This window comes from Leptosomus discolor, chromosome 3 (assembly GCF_034619465.1).
Source record: "Leptosomus discolor isolate bLepDis1 chromosome 3, bLepDis1.hap2, whole genome shotgun sequence".
NCBI classification, from domain to species: domain Eukaryota; kingdom Metazoa; phylum Chordata; class Aves; order Leptosomiformes; family Leptosomidae; genus Leptosomus; species Leptosomus discolor.
The window spans coordinates 53,812,813-53,835,362 of record NC_141393.1 but is presented as its reverse complement, the minus strand read 5'-3'; the positions used below and the strand labels follow the sequence as shown (position 1 = coordinate 53,835,362).

Here is a 22,550-nt window from a genome sequence, read left to right as displayed (position 1 = left end):
TAGGTCTGGTTAGTTCCGAGAATAATTGTCCACACTAGCAGAACATTACTGCTGATCACCAGAAAAATAATATGATCAACTCCTTTCACATCTGTTCATTAAATGAAAAGGGAAAAAAAAATAGGGGAAAATTTGTTTGAAAAGAAACAGGAAGCATATGCTTGATATCACTTAAAAAAGCCTTAGCCATCATAAGGTTAACATCAAATCACAAATGCAAAACAGCCATTATTGTATTTATTCAAAAATTTTCTTTCAGTTTACTAGCTCTTTAGGTTTTCAGTTGAACCATGCATTTTTTCAGGGTTCAATCCATGCTGGCACATTGTCTTGATAAGTTTCTTTCATCAGATGCTATTGTAAGAAATGCTGTCTGAGTCCACATTTGTTTATATTTATTAAAAATAGTTGTCATGTGTTTATAGAGTTCCTTTGATCCAGAAAAATCCCCAAACACTTTGTGAGTTATGCTTAAAAGGGTCACTTCCTCCACCCTGAACTGAAACCGTGCTGGGACTGAGGCATGGCAGCAGATTAAAAATGCATAGAAATATCACCATAATTCGGTTGGTCCTCACCCCCTCAGAGCACCATCAGTTTTCTATGAGCTTCAGAATAGTTACTGGGACCATAAAGACAGTTTGAACTTCGGGGAAAAATAGTGAAAAAACTGTCTTCCTGGAGATTGTATATTTTTTAATGCACTTTTTTCGGCTTTGCAAATAAAGAAGCAGTGGTGCCTGTGGCACAAAGCTTAGGGTTGGTAATATCTCAGCTAGACCTACTGTTTCCAGTTCTGGGCATCTCACTCCAGAGAAGACACTAATCAACTCGGCAGAGCCAGGGGAGAGCAGAGGAAAGGATGGAGGGAAAGCACCTGAGGACTTGCAGAGAAAGGTGGAGGGAATTGTTTGTTTAAAAGAGAGAAGACTGAGGTGAAACATGGTTAAGTCTTCAAAATGTGAAAGGCCACTGAGAAGAGGAAAGGAATAAACGTGTCCTTGGGGACAGGAGAAGTCACAAACTTGCACTGTAGCAAGGGAGATTTGGTGAAACATTAGGCAGTGATTCTGGACATCAGGAATGGTGAAATGCTGGAATAGGTGTCTGCAGAGACTCTGGAATTGCTATCATTGTAGGGGTTTTTTGAGACTGGATTAGACATAAATGTCAGAAGGGGTTTAGATCTTAGCCCTGTCTTTGGGACAGATGGGCCAGAAAGTCCCTCCTGGTCCTTTCTTCTGTCATTCTGCTGTGGTGTCAGATGTGGTCAGATGAGCCCTGTTTATATGGATGAACCAAGTCACGCTAAAAATTAGTTTGTGAGCTCCTTGCAAAGTCCTTGCAAGCTAAACCAGAACAGAAATTCCCCTAAAGGGTTGCATGTGTGTTTGTTTTATTTTTCAGTTTTAAAATGCTCCAAATCATCAAGGTGCTTCAGCATGCCCCCAGCATAGAGGACTTGAATCATGTAATTGGATTCAGTAGGGTCTGTTCACAAAGCCTGTGCCTGAGGCCCCATTTTGGGGGAAAGTTTTACATGTTCTAATGATGGTAAGACAATGTATGACTAATGCACTGATTTGAAAAACTGCCCTATTATCTGATCAAAAGTACAAGCTCATGAATATTATACCGCAAGTCGTTTGGCTAAAAGATACTTGGAGTCTTCCAAATTTTTAAAACAATCCCATACACAGAAGCAAAAAAAAAAGAGAGGTATGAACAGTGAAGCCAGTGGTTGCCTGTTTACCGCAGATCATGTGGAATGTTTTATTAAAGATATTTTTATCAGACACAAAAGACTGAAATACAGAATATCCTGGGCTAGCAAGAGAAAACATGACAATAATTTAGATTATTGTCCCTCAGATCTGTGATTCATTTTTATTATTCTCTATGTTCATTTCAGAAATGATCAAAACGTCCCTGAGGACAGTGGAAGGTTTCCAATTGAGTTCAGGGGACTTTGCTGCTGCTTTCATCCTTAGGGAAGGTCTGAGGGTCAGTGAGATCCTTTGTGTGTGTGCAAATATGCTCAGAGGGAGTTTGGAGAAGTCATCACCTGACACCAGGGCCACCTCGAAGATTAGGTTGTAATCTAACCTGGCTTCCTAGGGCCCCTCTGTAACCCGTAGGAAGAGAAAGACCCCAGGCAAGAGTAAGTACCCACTAGAGACCTACACTGGGATGAGGTGGGCCACCTTCCAGAGAGATTTCCCTCCCCATTAATTATAGAAACAGCCTAGCTACAAACTTGGACAGGAGGTTTTTACAAGGAGTTTTGTAGCATTTGGTAAAAGGGATCGTTCTCTTTAAATATCTCTAAACCACCTTGGCAGTCAGCTACAAGTAGGGTTGCATTTAAAAACATGTCTTATATGGATGAACTGTGATTCATTTGCTACTAGTAGACTTCGTACACGTAATGGAAATGCACTGTTCTTCTCTTGTAAAGCACTTAAGGATTTTTTAGAAACAAACAACCCCACCTAACAGTATTTATCTTAACAAGGAAGCCTTTATAGAAATCCAATATCTTGAAAACAGAAAATGACCTTGCTGACTGAGGAGAAGAGTGGTCAAAAATTCACAGGACTTTTGACAGGAAACCCCGGGATTTTAAGTAAACTGTAGGGGTTTTTTCCCAAAAAAATACTTGTTTGCAGGGGAAAAAAAGTCAACAAAAACCCAACAAAACACTTCTGTTAGTTGCCTAGAAAATGGAAACATTGTACAGAAATGTAAAATGTAGATTTAAGGTTTCTTTAGGAATCCCTTAGATGTAGTTTACTGATGAACGGGCTCGTGATTCTTTAACAGGTTCCCTGGCCACCCTGTGTCCCCCGTTGGACATCTCGCACAATACATCCCTGAGGTGCAGAAAGACAGTTTGTACAAGGGACGTTTTAATCTCACTGGAGGATCAAGCCCATAGAATGTGTCAGGAGCAGGATACACCCAAACTGCAAGTCTGAATGGCATTTTGGTGGTGTTTTTTAAATTGAAATTGAAAACCAGACCCTCCTTGCAGCTTAAAATTTAATTTAGGGCTAAATTGTGTAGTTCCGTAAAGTGACAAACAATAACCAAAAGATAAATACGAGCACCTACTCATACTTAACTTAGGGGAAACTGATACAGGGGAAAAACCCCAAAATTGTGATCCGACTGTCAGTGTTGCCAGATCTGCAGCACAGCACCACTCCACAGGATAAATGAGATCTGGATCAGAAGTTGGAGCATGACTGCATTTCTGTTTGATTACTCAGAGCATGTAGTACCTAGTTTTGTTAGAAGTATGCTTTAATGATGCTTTGTAGTTGCTGTGGGAAGGCTGTTCATACTTAACGTTATGTATATTACAGGAGCTTGGATACATGGTGCCTAATCTGGTATCGTTCTTGCCAGCACTAAACTAACCTCTCAAAAGAGCTGGACAAATTTGAAGCAGTGGCATTAACTTCTCCCAGATCAACTTTCTGTATTAAGTGACTGCGGTGGTTTTGGTGCAATATGGCAGAAGCTCTAAAGCTATGTGTCTTGTGTCATCAGTTCGAGACATAAACCAACCACTTGCCATTAGAGAAGAGCCTCTGACAAGGCTTGATTTCAGAATTCTCTATTTACAGCAGTTTTTTCCTCTGGAACAAGCACTGCTTCTCACTGTCAAAGTCCTAATACTGATTAGATGGATTATCTGCTCCCATGAAGCAATTCCCATGCCTTTAATTCAAGACTGCCTTTTCTTTTTACTCTAATTCATTGCACATTAGTTAAGATCACTTCTAGCTGCAGAACAACTATCCCACCCAGAAGATGTGGTGACAGTATAAAGGATGAGGGAAGAAATTAAATGAATTATCCCAAAACCCAGGGTGAAGTGTCATGTGCAGTGATTGTCTATTGGATTTGATGTTGACCCATGTATGTGTTTACCAGTGCTGCCTTCTGGGTGGACTCCGATCTTCTCACAGTTGGTGATTGACTCAACACATTTGAAGCATCTGAGCTAAAATCTGTCTTGGTATTGCTGAGACAGAAAAAGAAAAAAGCCTTCAGTGCTACTAAATTCTATTTCTGTACATCAATCTGGAGCAAGGTATTGTTCCTTTTATCTGATTTTTTCACAGCCTTTTTCTTCCAAGGCCAGGATCTCAGATACTGTAGCTACGTATTTATAGGACTGCATAGCTTCCTACCCCATAAAAATTATTAGATGGTCATTTTCAGTGCCTCCAGATCCCCTTTATGGAAGATTTAGAAAGTAACCCAGAGAATCTGCAAGTATTAGTGTCACATCTTGTTTTCAGGGGAACTTGTCTTTTTTCTCCTTGCTCCACAGCAGAATGCCTTGTTTTTAAGTCCAGAATCCACCTTGAGCAGTTTGCATGCTCAGTTGTGCTGCTCTGGGATAACTGGTGGATTATGGATCATCCAATAATGGATGCAATGGACGCATTTTATGGAATGGAGATTACAACTTAAAACTTCCAAATCAATTGTAAAAGGACCTCTTTGAACTTCAGTGTCATGGGAATCATGATGAATTCCAATCTGCAAATTCAACTCAAAGTACTAACTCAAGCTTTCTCCCTCGTTTTATATAACTCAAGCTACAATCAATAAGCAATCACACTGCTATTGAGGCAAATCCACAGTCAGGGGAACTTCACACTGAGTCTCATTTTGGCCTTGTGATTTGATCCAAAATGGCTTAAAGCCAGGAAGAGATATGAAGCTGCTTCGTCCCCTGTGTTCAAGGTTATCAGTTGTGTAAGGGGATCCTGATTCTTTATGGCTTGTGAAAGAGGGGAAGGACGTGTTTTGTGGCCCCTCCTGGACTTAGTGAACATGACAAATATTGAGACCTTTGGTAGCAAGAAGGTACCTAAGACCATAGGAATGAGGTCATCCTGGGTTAGTACAAAGATACATCTATCGCAGTCTCTGATGCTGGCCAATAATGGTTGGTTTAAAAAATGAGTGCAATAAGATGGATATATCAAGAGTGATCCCTCCTTTGGGTGTATTCTACCAGCATGCAGAAGCTGAGGGACATCCTGAATCAGAACTGTTTCCAGATCATCACACTTACCAGCCCCTGGCGCTCTCCCTGCATGTCTAATGTGTGCGAACAATAATAATAATAATTGTGATTGTCATTGTTGTTGTTACTACTGCATAGAATGACAGCTCACAGAGATAAGGGTTCTCCTGTTTGATTTCCTTCTCTTGTGTCTTCTTTTAGCACCACCACGTTGCCTTCCTATATCAGGATAACCAATGGCTACATCACAGTCAAACCTCCCATTTGGATTTCAAACCGGCTGGATCAGAGACTGCATTCAGATCGCCCATCCCAGACTCAGCCTACAAGCTCAGCTTCAGCCAGCCTTTTACGGCCATCAATAAATTCTCCTCTCTGCCTGGCCGTAGCTTCTTTTCTCCTGAATCTACTGCAGCCTTCCTGACCACGTTAGTATTACGTGCAATCTCTTGGAATAGAGAAGAGAGATAATTTATGAACAAATTGGAGGTTAAGACAACAACAGTTACAAGCTGGACCTTCTCAGTGACTCAGTAGTGCCTTCTAGCTGATTTTGTTTCTTTGCCCAGATACATTTTGAAACTCTAAAGCTTTATTGTAACACTGACTTACATCTTCTTTTTGTAGAAGGATCTTTATTTCCCATAGTGCTATGGGGTTTTGTAAAATATACATGTTCATATAAAGAAAAAAAAAGAAAAAGAAAAATGTATTTATTCGACTGGTAAACTTATTTTTCTTGTTGTATGTTAATAGCATCCCTATTAATCAGTAGCGACGGTGAAACAGATAAATTAATATTTTCTATATTTGTTTTCTAACTGACAACTCTGCAAAAGTCTGAACTGACACCAAATTAATGCTGCCTTTGTTTCTTTAACCATTACTTTTTACAGCAACTATCCAATAAGTACATTTCTGTTGAACTTCTTTATTTCACTTTTTTTAATCTCATTAGCATAGTTTATACTGAATAAAGCAATCCTGCTCTCCATGGCATATGCCCGTTAGAAAAATAGGTGCATTCTTAACTCATTAGCTGCTACAGCCTAAAATACCAGTTATTAGTAAGTCGTTAGTCAAGGTAACCCTCTAAGTTCCCCTGTTGTCTTTAACTAAAGTATTTAGCCTCTGTGGAAATTGCCAATTTCCCTCTTTGCCCTGGGATTAGTTCGTTAGCTAACGCAAATTAAGACACCTTTTTCTTAATAAAAGATTGCTTTTAAAGTCTGGAATAATCCCACTGGAATTATTTTCTTCTCTCCCTCGTTTTATATAAACACAAGCCTACAACCTTTCCCAGCTTAAATGAGAACAGAACATGGTCTGTCTGTAGGGTATAAAGATGGAATACCCTGCTAACCTGTAGAACTTATTTGTACCAGCTATATTAATGCAGATGGACAGCCTAGAGGGCAAAAAACATCTGCAGATTCCTCTTCCTCTTGCTGTTATGGTACTTAGAGCCAGTATCTCCATGCTGAATTATGTCTTGTCCAAAATCTGTTCAAGACCACAGGAACCAAATTAGCCCCTGTGTTGTGCAGTCATACAGAATGTTCCTCCGTCTGTAGACTGTGGTACCTCTGTTGACTTGGATGGAAAAGTTGGGACACCTTACCCTCCCTGAAAAATTTGCTCCCTATCCAAGCAGCTGCTTTTTATGAGTGCAATGGGCAACATCTATGGGGAAAAAAAGGTGTCCAGTGTAAAAACTGTTATGTTTAGTAAGGCATGTTGATTTTTTTTTCCCAAACAAAACATGATAAAAAATCTCTTTGGATACAAGCGTTTCAACCAGAAAATTAATTTTGGTTGAAGTAGCGTTTTTCTTTCTATGTCGTCTGCAAACCAAAAATCCAAAATATGTGATGAAAACATCTAAGTTAAAAAAGAAGACTTGAAAAACAAAAAAATACAGTGCAAACTCTTCTTTACAAAAAAGCAGTGCTTTTTCACCTTGAAAAAAATATCATATTGTGATGATTATAATAATAATGATAAAAGTGTGACTGGAAACAGTCATGTCACTTTCCCACCAGCCCTACATCCTGGTCTGCAGGACTGCAGATGATTCCATGCAATCTTCAAGTCTCTGCAGTAAGAGATAGTTTAAGATTCACAGTTTGTTTATCATCACACCAGTTAATTCAGGAAAGAAGGCTAGAAAATAATTAGACTACAAAAGGCATATGGTTTTATTTGAAACCATGATGAAATTCTGAGCTTTTCCATCATGCATCCCAACCCATTGCCTTGCCAGGCATACTTACTGCACAACATGATCTCCAGCCTTTGCTCTATTTATGACAGAAGGTTGTGTGGGTTTGTGGTCAGTTTAAGTGGGTACAGCAGATAGTGCTATAAGCTACCCTGATTTTTTTCAAGCACAACAGTTGATGAGGCTGAATGGAAAACTTTGAGCTTTGCCCCAAATGTGAGCTTCAAGCATGCCCTGTGCATACTTTTATATTGTGTATTTTGGCTAGCAGAAGATTAGAGATGTTAGTTTTGGACAGAAGCCATTCACCTTGCATAATATTTATTGCACGGGGCTGGATATTGGAAACATATTTTGAGAACCTTCATTTTAGTTTTATTTGAGCTATTACCCTAGAAATGCCTTCATTTGAATATAGTGGCTTAGCAGACCTTCAAATTCAACCTTAATGCATTTAAAAAGACAATTGTTTCTCCTGCTGTATTCAAGACAGAGATCAGAACTGAATTACGTCTCGTTTACAAAAATGGAACTGGAAATAAGGTAGGCAAATCTTAAGGATGATGATAAGTTACATACTAAAGTGAACAGCAAATGAACCAAAACCCGTAGAATTTTAGTTGTTGTAATCTGATTGAATCCAGAAATGATTCTGTGGTACCATCCCAGAAATAATTCCAGGTGTTGGAAATCTTACAGTATAAATAGACAAGACCACATAAAGATAAGGGAGAGTGAAAAGAGCAGAAACAGGAACAGCTTGTCCAAGACTGTGAGGAAAACCACCAACAGGACCAAGACTAGAAATTACAGTTCTGTAATTTCCCAACCTGTGGATTTCTCCATAAGCCTCCGGGGCCTTTTTTAATATTAGGAGCACACAAATATCTCCGCACTCACAGCTGTCATCATCTTACACAGAATAGTCTCTCTGTTCATCACTGGTCAGTTTTCTTCTGAGTCACTCCTCCACTGGACAGTAATATTCAGTATTAATTAGCTCAGATATCACGGTTTGTTTGGATATCACAGTATGTAAATAGCTTGGATATCATAGTATGTTTTAATGTATTTGCATTTTCTGGCATTTTGTCCATAATTCCATGAAATGAGTGAATGTTACTGGAGCTCACCAAATTTCCCTTGTACTGATGCCCTGCGTTTGTCATACTGCAGTGCAGGTGTCAAAGCAAGGCGTCTCCTGGCTTTGGGGTCCACACACCTGACTTTCTGCCACCTAAAAGCATCTAGCTCACTCAAGTCACCTGAGGTTTCTCTGGTGAAGGGGGAAGACATGACTTACAATAAATGAAGGATTAAGTAGCTTCCTGTAGATCCTAGCTCAGGAACCCCACATGAATGGCTTCAGCACAGTTTTCTAACCAAACATTTATTTTATTCTGTTGTCTTACCCTGAAGTATGACTTAAGGTAACTTTTTTTCAATACATGGCACATAAGCATAGCAATACTGCAAAATGAGACCCTCACTGTGATTGATAAAATGGATTATTTATTAATCAGCTACAGCAGCCCAGTGTAATTAAAATACACTAATGCTGGTTAGAACAGATCTATGTGCATCCATTGCAATAGATCGTGATTACGTTCACCATGAGTTTAAAAAGTGTGCATCAGATTTGATACATGCTCTTGAAGTAACACTGACTACCAGCTTCATGGGACTTCAGTTTTCTTTTTGGGTTTCTCAAGGTAGGAACTGACTGTTTTCTTTATTCCAAAGGAAAGCTCAGGTTCCCATGTAGTCATAAGATTCTAAGAGCAGCCAATATAATGGCAAACAAAAGTGGTACTATTTACCTCTGAGAAACTTAATCAAGAGAGTCACGCAACGTCTAGCAATCAAGGACATGATTCTGGATGAGTCCAAAGCTGAATGTTCGTATGATTCATCTTTTCAACTCAGCTACAACTGTTACCAGTACAATTCACATTATGTGTAACTGTAATGTTATAAACGAATGCTGATTATCTGCCAAGCTCTTGCCATTGTGGAATAAATATCCCGTACCACCAGCGGATCTAACAGATCTAACTTCCACTCCTCCATTGTTTTAATGCTTTTCTTGCCTATGTTTAACTATGGATGCTATATTAACATGCACTGCCACTTGGAAAACCAGTTAGTAAGCTGGGACAGAAGGTTTTTTGTATTTTATGACTGATGTAGTTTCTCTGCAGTCCCTTGGGCTGTTGAATAATGCAGTACCTCTTCTGGCAATAAATGATGAACGTGATTTATGATAACTATGCTTTATACAGGTGTTAAACTCTGCTTTGTTGAACTTCTCTTCCCATTTCTCCAAGCTCCACTGTAGTTTAGGAAGCTCCAAGGTGCAGAGTTGTGTATTTATCTATGTTCTTCAATACACAATTGTGGAGAGAGAGAGAGATGGAAAGAGAGGGAAGTTAATCTATGTTTAGTGCATTGATTAGTCGAATGATATGAACTAGTCGTCACCATATACCACTGTTAGGGAGGAATTTCCCATCGTGTATTTGTGTTAGAGAAACCAAAGTGCCAAAGTTATTATCTCAGCATAAATGTTACCATTCCAGACTTCACTTGGTACAATATTTCTATATTATATCCAAAAAGTGTATGGGCTTGTCGTATCTCTGAAGTGATCCATGTTCACTGGAGTGTGCTGGAATTCAGCTTCAATTTAAGCTTGTTTCAGCTTAACTGAAGCAGAAAGAGAATTGCCTAATTTTGAAATCGGGGGCGGGGGGTGGGGGGAGCGGTGCGCACGCGCATGTGTGTGTTTTGTCCCAACCCAAATGCAACCTTTCCCATGACTAGCTTTTCAGGAGGCACCTTGATCTAGCTAAAGGCAGAGAGGTCCTTCCAATAAGTAGTCAATACTTTTCTACAGGAATGTTTAACCATCCTGCAGATTCATGCTTACACTGAATTTTAAATTGCATGTTTGTCAGTTTTCAATTCAAATGTATTTCAAATATTTTTTCCTGTTCCGCCTCCTGCTTTTGTGAACTGTTTTGAAGAGTGTAATAAAAAGATGCTTTCTAATATTATTTTGTCAAAATATTTTTGTAGCATAATATATTAATAAAATGTTATTATAAATCCATAGCACAAGAATCTCGTATGTCTAGGTTCTTTCCTTTGCATTACAAGCTAGGGAATCACTGAAAAAAGGGAACGTTCGGTTTGTAGATCTACCACTTCTCTTTTGCTCAAGACCAACATGGGATGAAGGGAATCATACTCTGGGGAAGGTTCCTGATAAAATGATGTGGTTTTGTCAAGCCCATTCCTGTGGAGATGTGGAGAATCTCTCTGTGTCCCTTTTTATTGGTGAGCAGTTGCTGCCCCTGGTGTGTAATGAGTCTGAAGCAGCCTCAGCTTCCGATCCGTGTCACTCAAGAGAAGCCACTGGGTTAACTTCATGGCATGTTTTTGAGTGGGGCTTGGGCAGAGGGAAAGGCTCTGAATGGCAGACACTGGACTTGGGAGCTGTGCTTAGCTCTACCATTTCAAAGGTTCAGTGGGAAAGCACAAAAAAAAACCCATGAAGGCTTTTTTGGGGTGCAGAGGGGTGAAGGAATGCAGGAGCAGGTATCTTAAAGGACATTGACTTGAATTCTAGGGGAAAACTCTAGTATATGGATGAGACTGAGGCAGAGGTTTGGGGTGTTTCATTCTTACATCTCATTTGCATGCTGCCAAGGCCAGCACATGATGAGTCCCACAGCCTTTGGGCCAGACACGAGGGCATGTGGGACCACACCTGGGAGAGGAGCTGGATGAGCGTGTGGACAGCCAGAAAGTGCTCCGCAGGGCTAAGGACAGTGGCTTTGCCAATGCAGCAAGGCTTAACACTGGTATCCCACACTGTGCCACAAGTGGATTCACCTCCCCTTCCCAGGCAGCAAGGGACAGGCAGGAAAATGGCCTAACAGCCTCTGCAAGATGATGTTGTTTTCTGCAGAGTCAGTGGACCTTCGTCAGCCTGAGTGAAAGCAGAACTGAGCTTTTCGCTTTTAACGACTCCCTTCCCTCACTACTAAATCCATTTGCCTGAATAGTTAGGGCTGTAAAACATCATTGCAGGCCATGGAGCTGCACCAGTGATGTTAGTTACTGTCACTGTCGTTAGTCCTCAAGCGCTGCCCCTGGGAAGCACCGAATCAGCTGTCATGGGGGGCAAGGGGCAGCAGAGCCGGGAAGCCAGCCCCTCTGCACAAACTAGCTGGAGTGTGTGGAAAAGCCTAGCTGAAGCATCTACATTCACCCTTGACAGTTGCAGGAAGTGCTTTTCTGCAGTGCGAACAGCTGGTGTCCTGTGAATCAGTGTTGTTGCTGCTGGTAAATAAAATAACCCTGGAACTATATCTCCACTAGGGATGGAGCAGAAGCTACGTCTCCGCACCAAAATACAGAGGTACAGAGATTTACTCATTTTTCTTGGCAGATTCCTCTTTCTTGCATCCAAATCTTGCCTTGTAGCTGACATTGCAGACTTACTGCTGATCACAGCATCATTGTTTGCTTCTTAATTATGTGCTAAATCATTTGTTCTTTAACACACTATTTTGAGAGACCTCCACCAGCGAAGCTGTTTTAGAAATACCCACGGTAGGAAGTGCAGTGGGAGGTCTGAACACTTGAGCTGGTTTGAACTGAGCTAACCATGGCACAGGAAGGAATTGCTGTTGCAACGTAGAGGGGAACCTCTCTAAAAACATGGTTAAAACAGAGCCTATTTATTGAAATACCCACCGGACAGTCAAAGCTGATTCCCATCTCTATTTTTGGACTCACAGCCAGTCTGGAGAGTCCATGTAGTCCATCCATGGTCTTAACCCTACCCTGACGCTCCCTGTCCTGACCAGTCTTACATTGCCAGCTATCCCTGGCCCTGGCCAGTCCCAATCTGCCAAGTCCTTTTGCTCTTAAGGGTCCTGTTCAGCCACAGGTCTGAAAACAGTATAAACCTTCAGCCAGTAGAGCCAGGTACTGGCTCAGTGGTGCCGTTTTCTTAAGCTTCTCCTTCCCTTGAGCGCTCTCTGTACTCCTAGACTGTAATTGCAGCTTTTTACTCTAACTTGAGATTTTTCTGTTTAGCGATTTTCACCGGAAAGAGGGGAAGCTGTGATGAGAAAAGTTCGGGGCAGAAGACTGAGTTTCTTGTGGAATAGCTTAGTATCTGCCTTGCTGTCCAGCAGCCTATCTCCTTTTTTGGATCACTGCATTCCAGTTCCCAAACCGCCCAAATGCCACCCACAAGTGAGCGGGTTGAAAGACGTATTTAGCTAAATGAAGCCTCTGCGTGCTCTCCATGTTTCAGTCTGCTCAGTGTTTTCCAATTGTTTCAGCTTGTGACCTTTCATATTTTCCGCTGGGAGTGCAGACCCCTGGCTGTACGTGTAATGTATATAACATCCTTTCTCAGTCAATTGCAAACTGTAGCATTAAGCCAGGGATCCCCAAGGGCCTGTGGACCGCAGGCAGATGTCCCTGACTGAGGGTCTGCACCACTGTCCCGCACCCATCTTTGGTCCAGGCTGAGGATGGACGGCTTCTGCAGAGCAGCCCAGTGCAGGAGTACCCAACTGCAGTCTGCTGCCATATTTGTTTGTTTATTTATTTATGCATTTATTCATTTATTTTTCTTTTAACCACTTTCAGGTTAAATTAAAATACAGAGTTTTTAGTCTGCTCTTCCTGATGAGCATTTAAATGGTGGAAAAATATTCAGGAGACATCTTGCCTTTTGCAAGGGGTGCGTGTCATTTTCTAGCAGAGAACTCAAGCATAAAATGCCTGTGTGTCTTCCTCTTTTGGCAAGTCTCATGTCTATAATTTTTTTTAAGCATGCTGTGCTGTGAGCAACAAACCTAGTGAAGGCTTTGGGGTTTTTTTTTGGCACGGTTCTCCCCTTCACCCCACTGCAGGTTTGCCAGTGTTTATTAACAGTTGAACTTGTTACCTCTCCCTGAGCAGAGGTACTAATAGATCTTCCCTGTTACCTACTCCCTGCTGCCTCTGCTCATTAAACTCCTAGAAATTATTATATTTGAGACCTCCAACACCATGTGAGCAGTTTCAAAAATTGCTAGCCAAGGGGCAGTTCCAGCAAGCTGTGATCACATCATCATCATCATTTTAGAAGTGAGGCTACAGTATGGCTTACAGGCAAATGTATTTGAGGCAGCACATCTGAAGGAAAACTCATAATTTCTGGTACACTTAATCACCACTGAATCAGGACAGAGCTGTTCCTACTGCACCTGATTTGTGGAGGGACTGACCATGTCACACCAAGCTGGGGAAAAGCTGGATTTTAGCTTAACGTTATGGCAGTCTGTACTTCAGACTCATCCCAAAGATTTGCCCATCTAACACAGCCACATAAAAGAGCTCCATAGCATCTCCAGGGGCTCAACTGGAGCAGAGGGGACCACTGAGAAATATATTAAAAGATCAGAGCCTAGCTGGATATGCAGGTGGAGCCAGAGGAACTCCAGAAATCACAGGAGGTGTCCAAAGACAAAAATAACCAGACACGCACAAGTCTACTGCCAGTAAGGGAAACAATAGTAATGGAAAAAATATTATGTGTTTAGATTGATAAATATCTGGATGGTGGGAACATGAGTACTTAATTTCACTGGGGTCTTAAAATACAAAACACTGAAACTTTATTGAGCATTACAAATTCTCTATTAGTTTTTTAACGTACAGTTTTTCCCACTACAAAGACGAGCTTTTTAATATCTCCCTCTACATTTAGAGAGTGAGTGTCAGGTACTGGGTTTTGGAAGGGCAGATAGTAACATGGGTGGGCTAGGGTAAAAAGATGCCCAGCAGTCACATGTGCTACACCTACACCAGCCCATGCCACCTCATGCACCTAAGGACGCTCTTTGTGTCATCACAAGAATGTCTCAAGAGCACTGCTGTGTGAGGTTCAAGTGCCAGGACTTCAGGCTGATGGGACAGACATCAATGCTAGGGTCCTGGTATTGCCACCACACTTTTGCAGTTGTAAAAAAAATGAGTCAGGACTCCCAACAGGTACATCTTTGAGTTAACCTGTGCCTACATAACAGCCTGTATACCTAACAAACCACCCTGCCCTCTCCATAGGTTTATCACCTGATAAATTGCACTATGTGTGCAGCTTTGGTGAGCGTTTGAGCCAACGTCCAGTCAAAAGCCTTCCGTTGACTGCCCTGGGCTTTGAGTTAAGTCCTGAACACCTGATTCATTTGAGCAGCAGGTCCCAATCCTGCAATCTCAAACACGTTGCTCCACAGCATGCCAGCACTTCGTTAGGTTACATTGTGCCTTAGGGTGCAAGCCATCATCCAAAGCACCGCACTTCACTCCATTTTCCACGTTTAACAAGGTTACAGTTGAAACAGTGGAACAAATTACACAGAGCTAAACCTCCATCAAGCTGATTTTCAGAGGAATGATAACAATAATAACTGCAACAGTGAGTTCATGCTAACAGCCCTCATTCACACCTGGAGCTCCCTGCCTTCTTGGAATGAAATGCAGTTTGAACAAAGGGACCAAGATAATGTGAGAAAACATCAACAACAGGCAGATAGAGGCAAAGCAAATGAAAGACAGATGTAGGAAGAAAAGTGGGAGCTTTCTGTCCTAAGGAATATCAGTTTGTTGTCCTAACAATATCAGTTCTCCAGTGCTCTTGCGTGATTTATGATGCACCTTTTCTTCTTCATATGAAAGCCATTGGTTTTAATTATAATGTGATGGATACACAGCCCCAGCTAGGCAGTAGGGCCCTGTTTCGTTCCAGACATCTCTGCAGTTGTTTGTCTTGGCAAAGGTAGGTTTGTCCCCAGCTTCATCCTGTGTGAAGTCCTTTCCACCCACTCAAGTTAGCCTGAGCATTCACCTAATTTTTAATGGGAGCATTATTATCTTCTATTTTGCACTGGCAAAAATAATTCTTAAAAGCAACAGAAACTCACACCTACCCTTCTTTCTTGAACAAACTGTCTTCATCCAAACTGTAGGAAGCAAGCACTCAGAGGAATTTGCCAAGAATTGTTTTTCTCTTAGCAGCAGTTCAGACCAAAAGTGGATACAGTCTGCAATGTCATCTTTCAACCAGAAGGATCCTCCTGAAGGCACATTAGTTCAGATAATGTGTGCACTGTAATCACAACAGTGGTGGTTGTGTGGTTGTATGATAGACAATGCTGGTTGTGTTCTTTGGCTGTGCATGGGCCAAGTGTGGCCCTGAGGGCAGGATCCAACCCACACAAGAACTTCATCCTGCTGCTGCCTTTTCCTCCAAGGGAAATGCAAGCAGTTCATGAAGAGCCAAACATCTTATCTTGACCCTGTTTGTGGCAATGTACACGGAGTCTGATCTGCCACTACTGAGTCCATGAGGGAAGGCGGATGGAATGATCTCTCTATGGAGGCCCTGAGGCTAGAGACAAGGCTTGGTTCCCCTTCGCTGCGGGTTTAATGATGACACACCAACACCTGGGTCTTTCCCTGTGGCTGCACAGGCCTGTAAATAGCCATGTGAAGTGAGAGAATGATGCATGTAGAGAAAGTAAAATTCTGAGACCTGACTGGTTTCTCTTCTTAATACTTACCTTAACTTTCTTGAAATCCCAAACTTCCCAGGTCATCTTTATCCAAAAACATTAGCACTAAGGGAGGGGGGAAAAAAGCTAAAGGATTGGTGTTAATGGAAGACTCAGACATGAAGACAAAAGTGTATACTAGGTTTAAAGCCTCTGTAATCTGCTGCCAGCAACAAGCTCTGTTTGAAAGTACCTATCTCAGCATGTGGTCAAGAGGAATAATACAACTCTACTCATTCACAGGGAGAGAAGAAGAGAAAAACACTCATAAACATGCTGGCTTATGTTTCTCTTGAACTTTCAAAATAATTTTTCTCTCCTGCCCGGACATTAGTCACAGAAGCCAATGATACCATATCTGGGAAAAAAGTTGGATGGATAGAAGTGATCTTTGGGGAGAAGGAGAGGAGGAAGGGAGCAGACACATACTGCTTGGTGTGCCTTTCTCACCTTCTCCTTTTTCTGAGCCTGGACATACAAATGAAAGAGTTGGAAAAAAGAAGTCAAGTGTTTGGGTCCAGCCTAAAGCCAGTGGGGGGTTTTCCATTGCTGGGGGGTTCAGGGAGCTGACCTCGCCACTCAGCGATCTCCTAGGGCTCCCGCTCTGCAAGAAGCTTGATTTCTCCCAGAGGCCTGTGTGAAATGATTTTCAATATATTTTTCCAGACTCAAAAGAAAAAGAAAAAACTAAGGGACTAATGAAAGTATGCTCATAAATGCCACTCTTTGGGAAAGGTGAGTGCTTGCTATGGTTTCCAAAATAAAACTCCAGTTCATCCAAGTACTTCTGAAGTACTGAGTTAGACTTCACAACACTCAGAGGTGTCAGGTGAATATCAACCTCAGCCTCATCTTAATAAGGTGGGAAAATGAGGTGGACAGTGGATTTTATGGCATGCCTGAAATCACAAGGGACAGCTATGGGAGCAGGATTCAGCAGGCAGACCTTCCTCTATGGTACACTGTTCGCAGAAGCACGGCTCATTTATTTCAATTAATAGAGCATCATAAGGGCTCCCCTGCCTCCTTTTTTTTTGGCATGAATTACTGCAAAGACAGTGAATTAAAAGCACCAAAGGGCATAATTTTCATTTAGTGTTTAAAGAAGCTGTTTCCATAAAAGCAGAATATGTGAAATTTGACCAAAAGACTAAATAGGAATAACCTAGAGGATCAGAACAAAAAATAAATGTCTAAAATCTTTTCTTAGACAAGGCTGACCTGACAGTTCAGCTCTGGAGTGGTCTTTCTGTGTAATACCATTCAAGTGATTCAACCAGGGACTGGTTCCCATCACAACGCTCACTCAAGCATTGCAGGATTATGGGTTTCTCCAACCACATGAGATGAAATTCTTTAAAAAGCATAAAGCTAATGGATGTAGTCCACTGCCTCCTCATTTCTCTCTTCAAAAACATGCAAGGTGGGATTCAGTTCATATACCATGCACTGTCTGAAAGCTGTCACCCAAGCTTGCTTCCTTCAATGGTGCCGCCCAGACTAACTCATTCCTTAGCAAAATATTTCTAGCTTATGTGACTTGTCAGCTATTTTAACAGATGCTGTTGTGCTTGGTCCCAGACAGCTTCTGCCCTGAGAATGCCACTATATTTGTAATGTTTGCAAAGGCGTTTCAGTTTGTCTTCTGTGAAGGCTGACCAACTTCAAAATCATCTAAAAAAATACCAAACCCAAAACTCAGCAATGGCTGATTCATATTCAATGTCTGTGCAGCTCCGCTGTTTGCTGTGACCATGCTAAATATCTCTGATGTGGCAGGGATGTGTTATGCAGAATTTGCCAGGCAAGCTAAGAATTGGATAAGGTGCAAAATGAGCTGTAAATCTCCACTAAAACACTTCCACTGCAGGATCTGCCCAGAACTTGACCATGTCAAAACTTACATTTCCTAGAACTAGAGCTGACCAGCACTGTCCCCATAACATATTTTGGTAAGAATTGCAGGACTGAGTGATTCTGAGACATTCAGTGAATTCCTCTAACCTCAGTTGACATTATTATTAAATACGTATATGTACAGATATATATATAGATATACACACACATATACATATATGTCAGGCAAACTCAAAATGGTCCACTATGAGACAGAAATATGTAATTTCTAACTCTGACTTGGAAAGACTTCTTATTACAATGTACTTCCACACTGTAAGTTCAGAATCAGAAAAAAAGCAACATGGTTTGGCTTTGCACAGAATAAAAAGCCTTACACGAAACAACCCAATTTTCATTTTTTTTTAATTTTCAAGTGCCATAATAATAATACATCTGTCATTGTTAAACAGCAGAAATGTTTAAATGTCAATAAATAGTAGAATCAACTTTTCTACTCTAGATGAAAATGTTGCCTACACTGATATTTGAGTTTCATTGTTGCCTTGCACCTCTTGTCTCTCCTTGCAACGTCATTCCCCTGTTCATCCTGGTTTTGAGGCCAGGAAATGGACTTTGCTTAGCTTTTCTGTGGACCTCTGTAACTAAAGCCTTTTAAGTGCTCCTTCCTTCTGGGCTTATAAGGCCTGTTATTAAGAATAATTGCTAATGGATAGTTCTATCTAGATCAAACTTCTTGTATTCCTCCCATACCTCAGACTGCTAAAGACCTCAGACTGCTGAAGACCTCAGCTCAGCTCTCTCTCTTAGCAAATGTTGCCTTGAATGCAATCATTGTGTGGAGCAAAATGTCATTGCAATGTGATAATTTGATGATGATGACGCTGAAGTGCTGGGCTGCACAAAGTAATAATCTTTGGTTAAACCATAATCACAGCACTGGAAACCATTGGTTAATCATAGAACCTTCATATTCAGTGTGGTCTTCTGTGCTGTTCGAAGATATTATGAGAAATGGCCATAAGCAGGCTGACAGTTATGTATTTATGCTGTTATTCACATCTTGTGGCACTCACACCACAAGCCAAAGGTCATTGGCTTGTGGTTTGTTTTGAAAAACACGGTCCATGAGTAAGACCCAGTGTTTGAAAACAAAGATGTCTGCAGCCCTCTGTTCTCATTATTAGGAGAAATGAGGCACCATCTCCAGCTTCATTTCAATAAATTGTACTCTCTTTCACCTTTGATTTCTTCCATGATATTAGTCTGAAGTCACACTTAGGGCATCACATTGGGTGAAGCTACAAGGTGCTGCTAACGTGCTACAAGTGCCAAAAAGACTGCCTGACTCATGCAAAGGCAGCCCAGGTACTAGCCTTTCATCAGGAACTGAAGCCTGGCATGGCATCAGTGGGTGGTGAGCTGTGATGCAGACCTACAAGCTGTAGAAGACCTCTATAAGGATCTTGTTTTACTCTGAGGTCTCTGTGTGTTGGGACTGAGCTTTTTTGGAAGCTGCATGAAGGGCTATGGATATCCATGCTGTCCCACTGTCCTCATTAGGGTTGCTCAGCCCATGTCATGGCTAACACAAGCAAGGCAAGAGCCCTGGGCCAGCAGTGGTGGGAAAATAGCAGAAACCTCATCCTAAATTCCCTGAATGCACAGGTGCAGATGTTTGAGGGTTGCACGGTTGTGTGGAAACAATGTTCTGAAATCCATGGAATTGTCAAATGTGCCAGTTCTTCCCACCTTGAAAGAAGCCTCTAAGCCGTGGGGGAGAGCCCACGTTTGCTCTGTCTCAACTGACCACAGGGCAGCACAGGCAGATGAGTCCACTATGCACCAGCTTCCAGACAGTGACATGTTGTGGCGCTTAAACCCATCCACAGGCATCCCCTGAAGTACCATTTCAGCCAGTTGTGCTTCTTCTCTGTGCTGGGATACACAGATGCACAAAGCCATCTCAGCACTGAAAAGATGATACAGTGAACTGCCTCTTGCTTGGGTGGTTGTAGAACAGCTGTTTTAGCTATGACATAACTGCCTTTAAACTTCGAAAGAAATCTATTTCTGAGCTGAAAACATAGGGATTGTTTCATAAAAAAACATGGGCGAGATGTTAGCAGGCCACGTAGCGGGTAGTGGACACAGTGGAATTGCAGAATACACCTAACATCCTGCCAGCTCCATCTTCTACTTGGCTTTCCCTCCTTAGGGGTCCAATCCTGCAATTTTTGCTCAAGCAATAATCTCATCCATGCCAACAGAGTCTGCTATTTCATCTGCTGGTAGCCACGCTGGAATGTGTTTGCTTTGGGAGTGATTGTGTGCTTTGCTGGTGGCCTCAAAGGATAGATAAAAGCTAGTGCCCAGCTCTGCAGAGTAGTTTCTATTGAGGTGAATGAACTCATTAGTAAAAGATTCCTTTAAAAAGCTGTGTCTTCTGCAAAGTCAATGTGGGTTAGACTTTTTGTAGGGTAGGTGGAGTTGAAGCATGACCAGACACAGCTCAACTCTGTTTTGTGCTACCTGCTGCCCCTGGGAAAACTTTCTGATGCCAGTTGGGACAGGCTTAGTGCAAAAATCCTACAGACTAGGCTTGGAGGTCTGTAGATCTTATGAAACACAGAGGATTCCCAACTTGTTCAGACAATTTTGAGGCAGCAGGTCACACAGATGCTGTGTGACACTGGACCTGCACCCAAAATTCTGACCAAAAAATAGTGGAAATTTTTTTTCTGCAAAATCTGATTATCGTCTTATAGGCAAGGAGGAGGGAAGGGATTTTATTAAAAAACAAACAAACAAAACATTCCTGTCTGGAGCTACATCATCAGTCTGCCAGACCCCACGTTTTTCTGTTTCACTGCCACGGGAATCCTTCCCTATCCATGAATGATGACTGAAAGCTTCATCTTGCAAACAGCTCTTTGAATTAAATGGCTGCCCTTGAATTAACTCATTGATGCTGGCAGTTAGAACCCAGCAATGGAAGAGAGGCAGGAGAGAAAAAAGGAGGTGCTATGCTTAAAAACAAACAAAAAGTCTCTCAACTGCCAAAACCACAGTCAGTGGAGGGACGTGTTGGTGGTTCCAGACTGTGGCAATGAAAAGCGATGATTGTTTAGCCGTTTTGGGGGGAAGGGAAACACACTTCAGCAACACCATTACCCAATTAGTCCTCCTCCCAATTAGGGAGCATGCTCATGAGTCTGTGAAACGGGGTGAGCTCCTGACATGCTAGACAGCAAACTTAGAAGAGTGTGGTGGAGGTGAGGACCACCAGTCCTAGTGGGTCCCTCCTGATGAGTTCAAGGGGCTGGAGGTACCTCAGGCACATGAGATTAGGTGTATGGGCATCTGCTGTTTTGCTCCTACCCTGTGGACCAGCTCCCCAGAGAGCAATAGATGGTCCCTTCTTTCACCTGAAGGACACTGGGGACAACAAAGCAGACAGTGCAATGCGCTGACTATAAATGGTTATGGTCTAAACCAAGAACTTGAGGTGCCAGCATGTATTGAACCCTTAACATGTAATATCTTTATGTTAGGAAACACACCAGTGACTAAAAAAGCTTGAGAGAAGACTCTGATGTGAGTCATCTCAGCCTCTGTTGAAATCCTCCTGCTGGCACCGATCAGCTCTCGTATTTTTAAGGGCAGACTCATGAGTTAGGCATCCAGTGCTCCATTACTAGATGAGCAAGTGGAGAAAAACTCACACAACCAACACAGCCTTCAGGAATGGTGCAATTTCCACATCACTGAAAGCATTTGCTTGGAAGTCTTACGCTGAGTCCATAATTGCTATCAGGTATTGCAACTCCAAAAGAAATGTAATTAGTCCTCAGTTAAATCACCTTGCTTCTAGATTTAGGGTTACACTGTGCAGGTCTGTCCTGTAGAATAAATATCCTCACATAAATGCATTCTGGCATCAAAGATTTGCGTAGGTGGCTGGCTTGGAGAGGAATTCACAGCCTAAGTCTGCAGCCGAAGATTGTGAGAAGAGCTATCCCAAAGACCCATTGTCCTTGGCAAAAATAATAGAAAATTTATGATTCTCCACCCCAAAACCACAGCGTTCCTCAAGCCTATTTCACAAGGGCAGCCTAAGTGCTGCTCTTTAAGCATGTGTTTCTCAAAGGCAGGTCAAGAACTGCTGCTGGGTGGGGGCTATGGCACAGGGGCAGGAGAGGTGTCCCCAGGGGCTGCCAGGTCATTTGGATCCTCAAGGCACAAAGTGAGCGGTGGGAGCTGATAGGGACAGCAAAGCCCATGGATCCCCAGCCCAGGTAATAAGATTGACTCTCCATTGCATTGCCCTGCAGGTAGCCTTTAATGTCTGCATCCCTCTTTTTTCACTTGTGCTATAAAAGTGCAAACTGCAGCAGCACTCAGACAGCAGATATCAGTGTATGCATTTCCACATGCTTGGGTCTAGCACTGGGGCTGGGGCAGGTCAGATCCAGACGTGATCTGTACCATGGCCTGTGACGTTACATATCTTTTCGGTTATCAGTGATTGGTATGATATTAATTTTCCCTATAAATGGCATGCTTTGTGCAAGGTTGGGACTTGGCTGTTTCAAGGCAATTGCTTTAGGTTACAGCAAAAGCAACAAAATAATCACTCCAAAATTTTTCCAGATAAATACTGTGCTGATGTACAGCAAGACTTTATTATGTCATGCACAATTAGATTTGTTCTCCACTTTTTGACAGGAGCATTTCAGTCCAAAGTAAGAAGAATGAAACACACACAAGCAGCAGGAGGCCACAGCCAGAAACACTTCCT

The 22,550-nt window shown here is 42.0% G+C and overlaps 1 protein-coding gene across 1 annotated transcript in view; it reads left to right on the top strand.

The window, feature by feature from the left end:
• Positions 1–5,474, top strand: part of TRABD2B (TraB domain containing 2B) — a 291,040-nt gene extending 285,566 nt beyond the window's left edge. The window contains exon 7 of the mRNA XM_086463200.1: positions 5,252–5,474. Within this exon, the coding sequence (XP_086319326.1) occupies positions 5,252–5,474 (223 nt within the window). The remainder of the gene's footprint in view (positions 1–5,251) is intronic.
• The last annotated feature ends 17,076 nt before the right edge of the window (positions 5,475–22,550 follow it).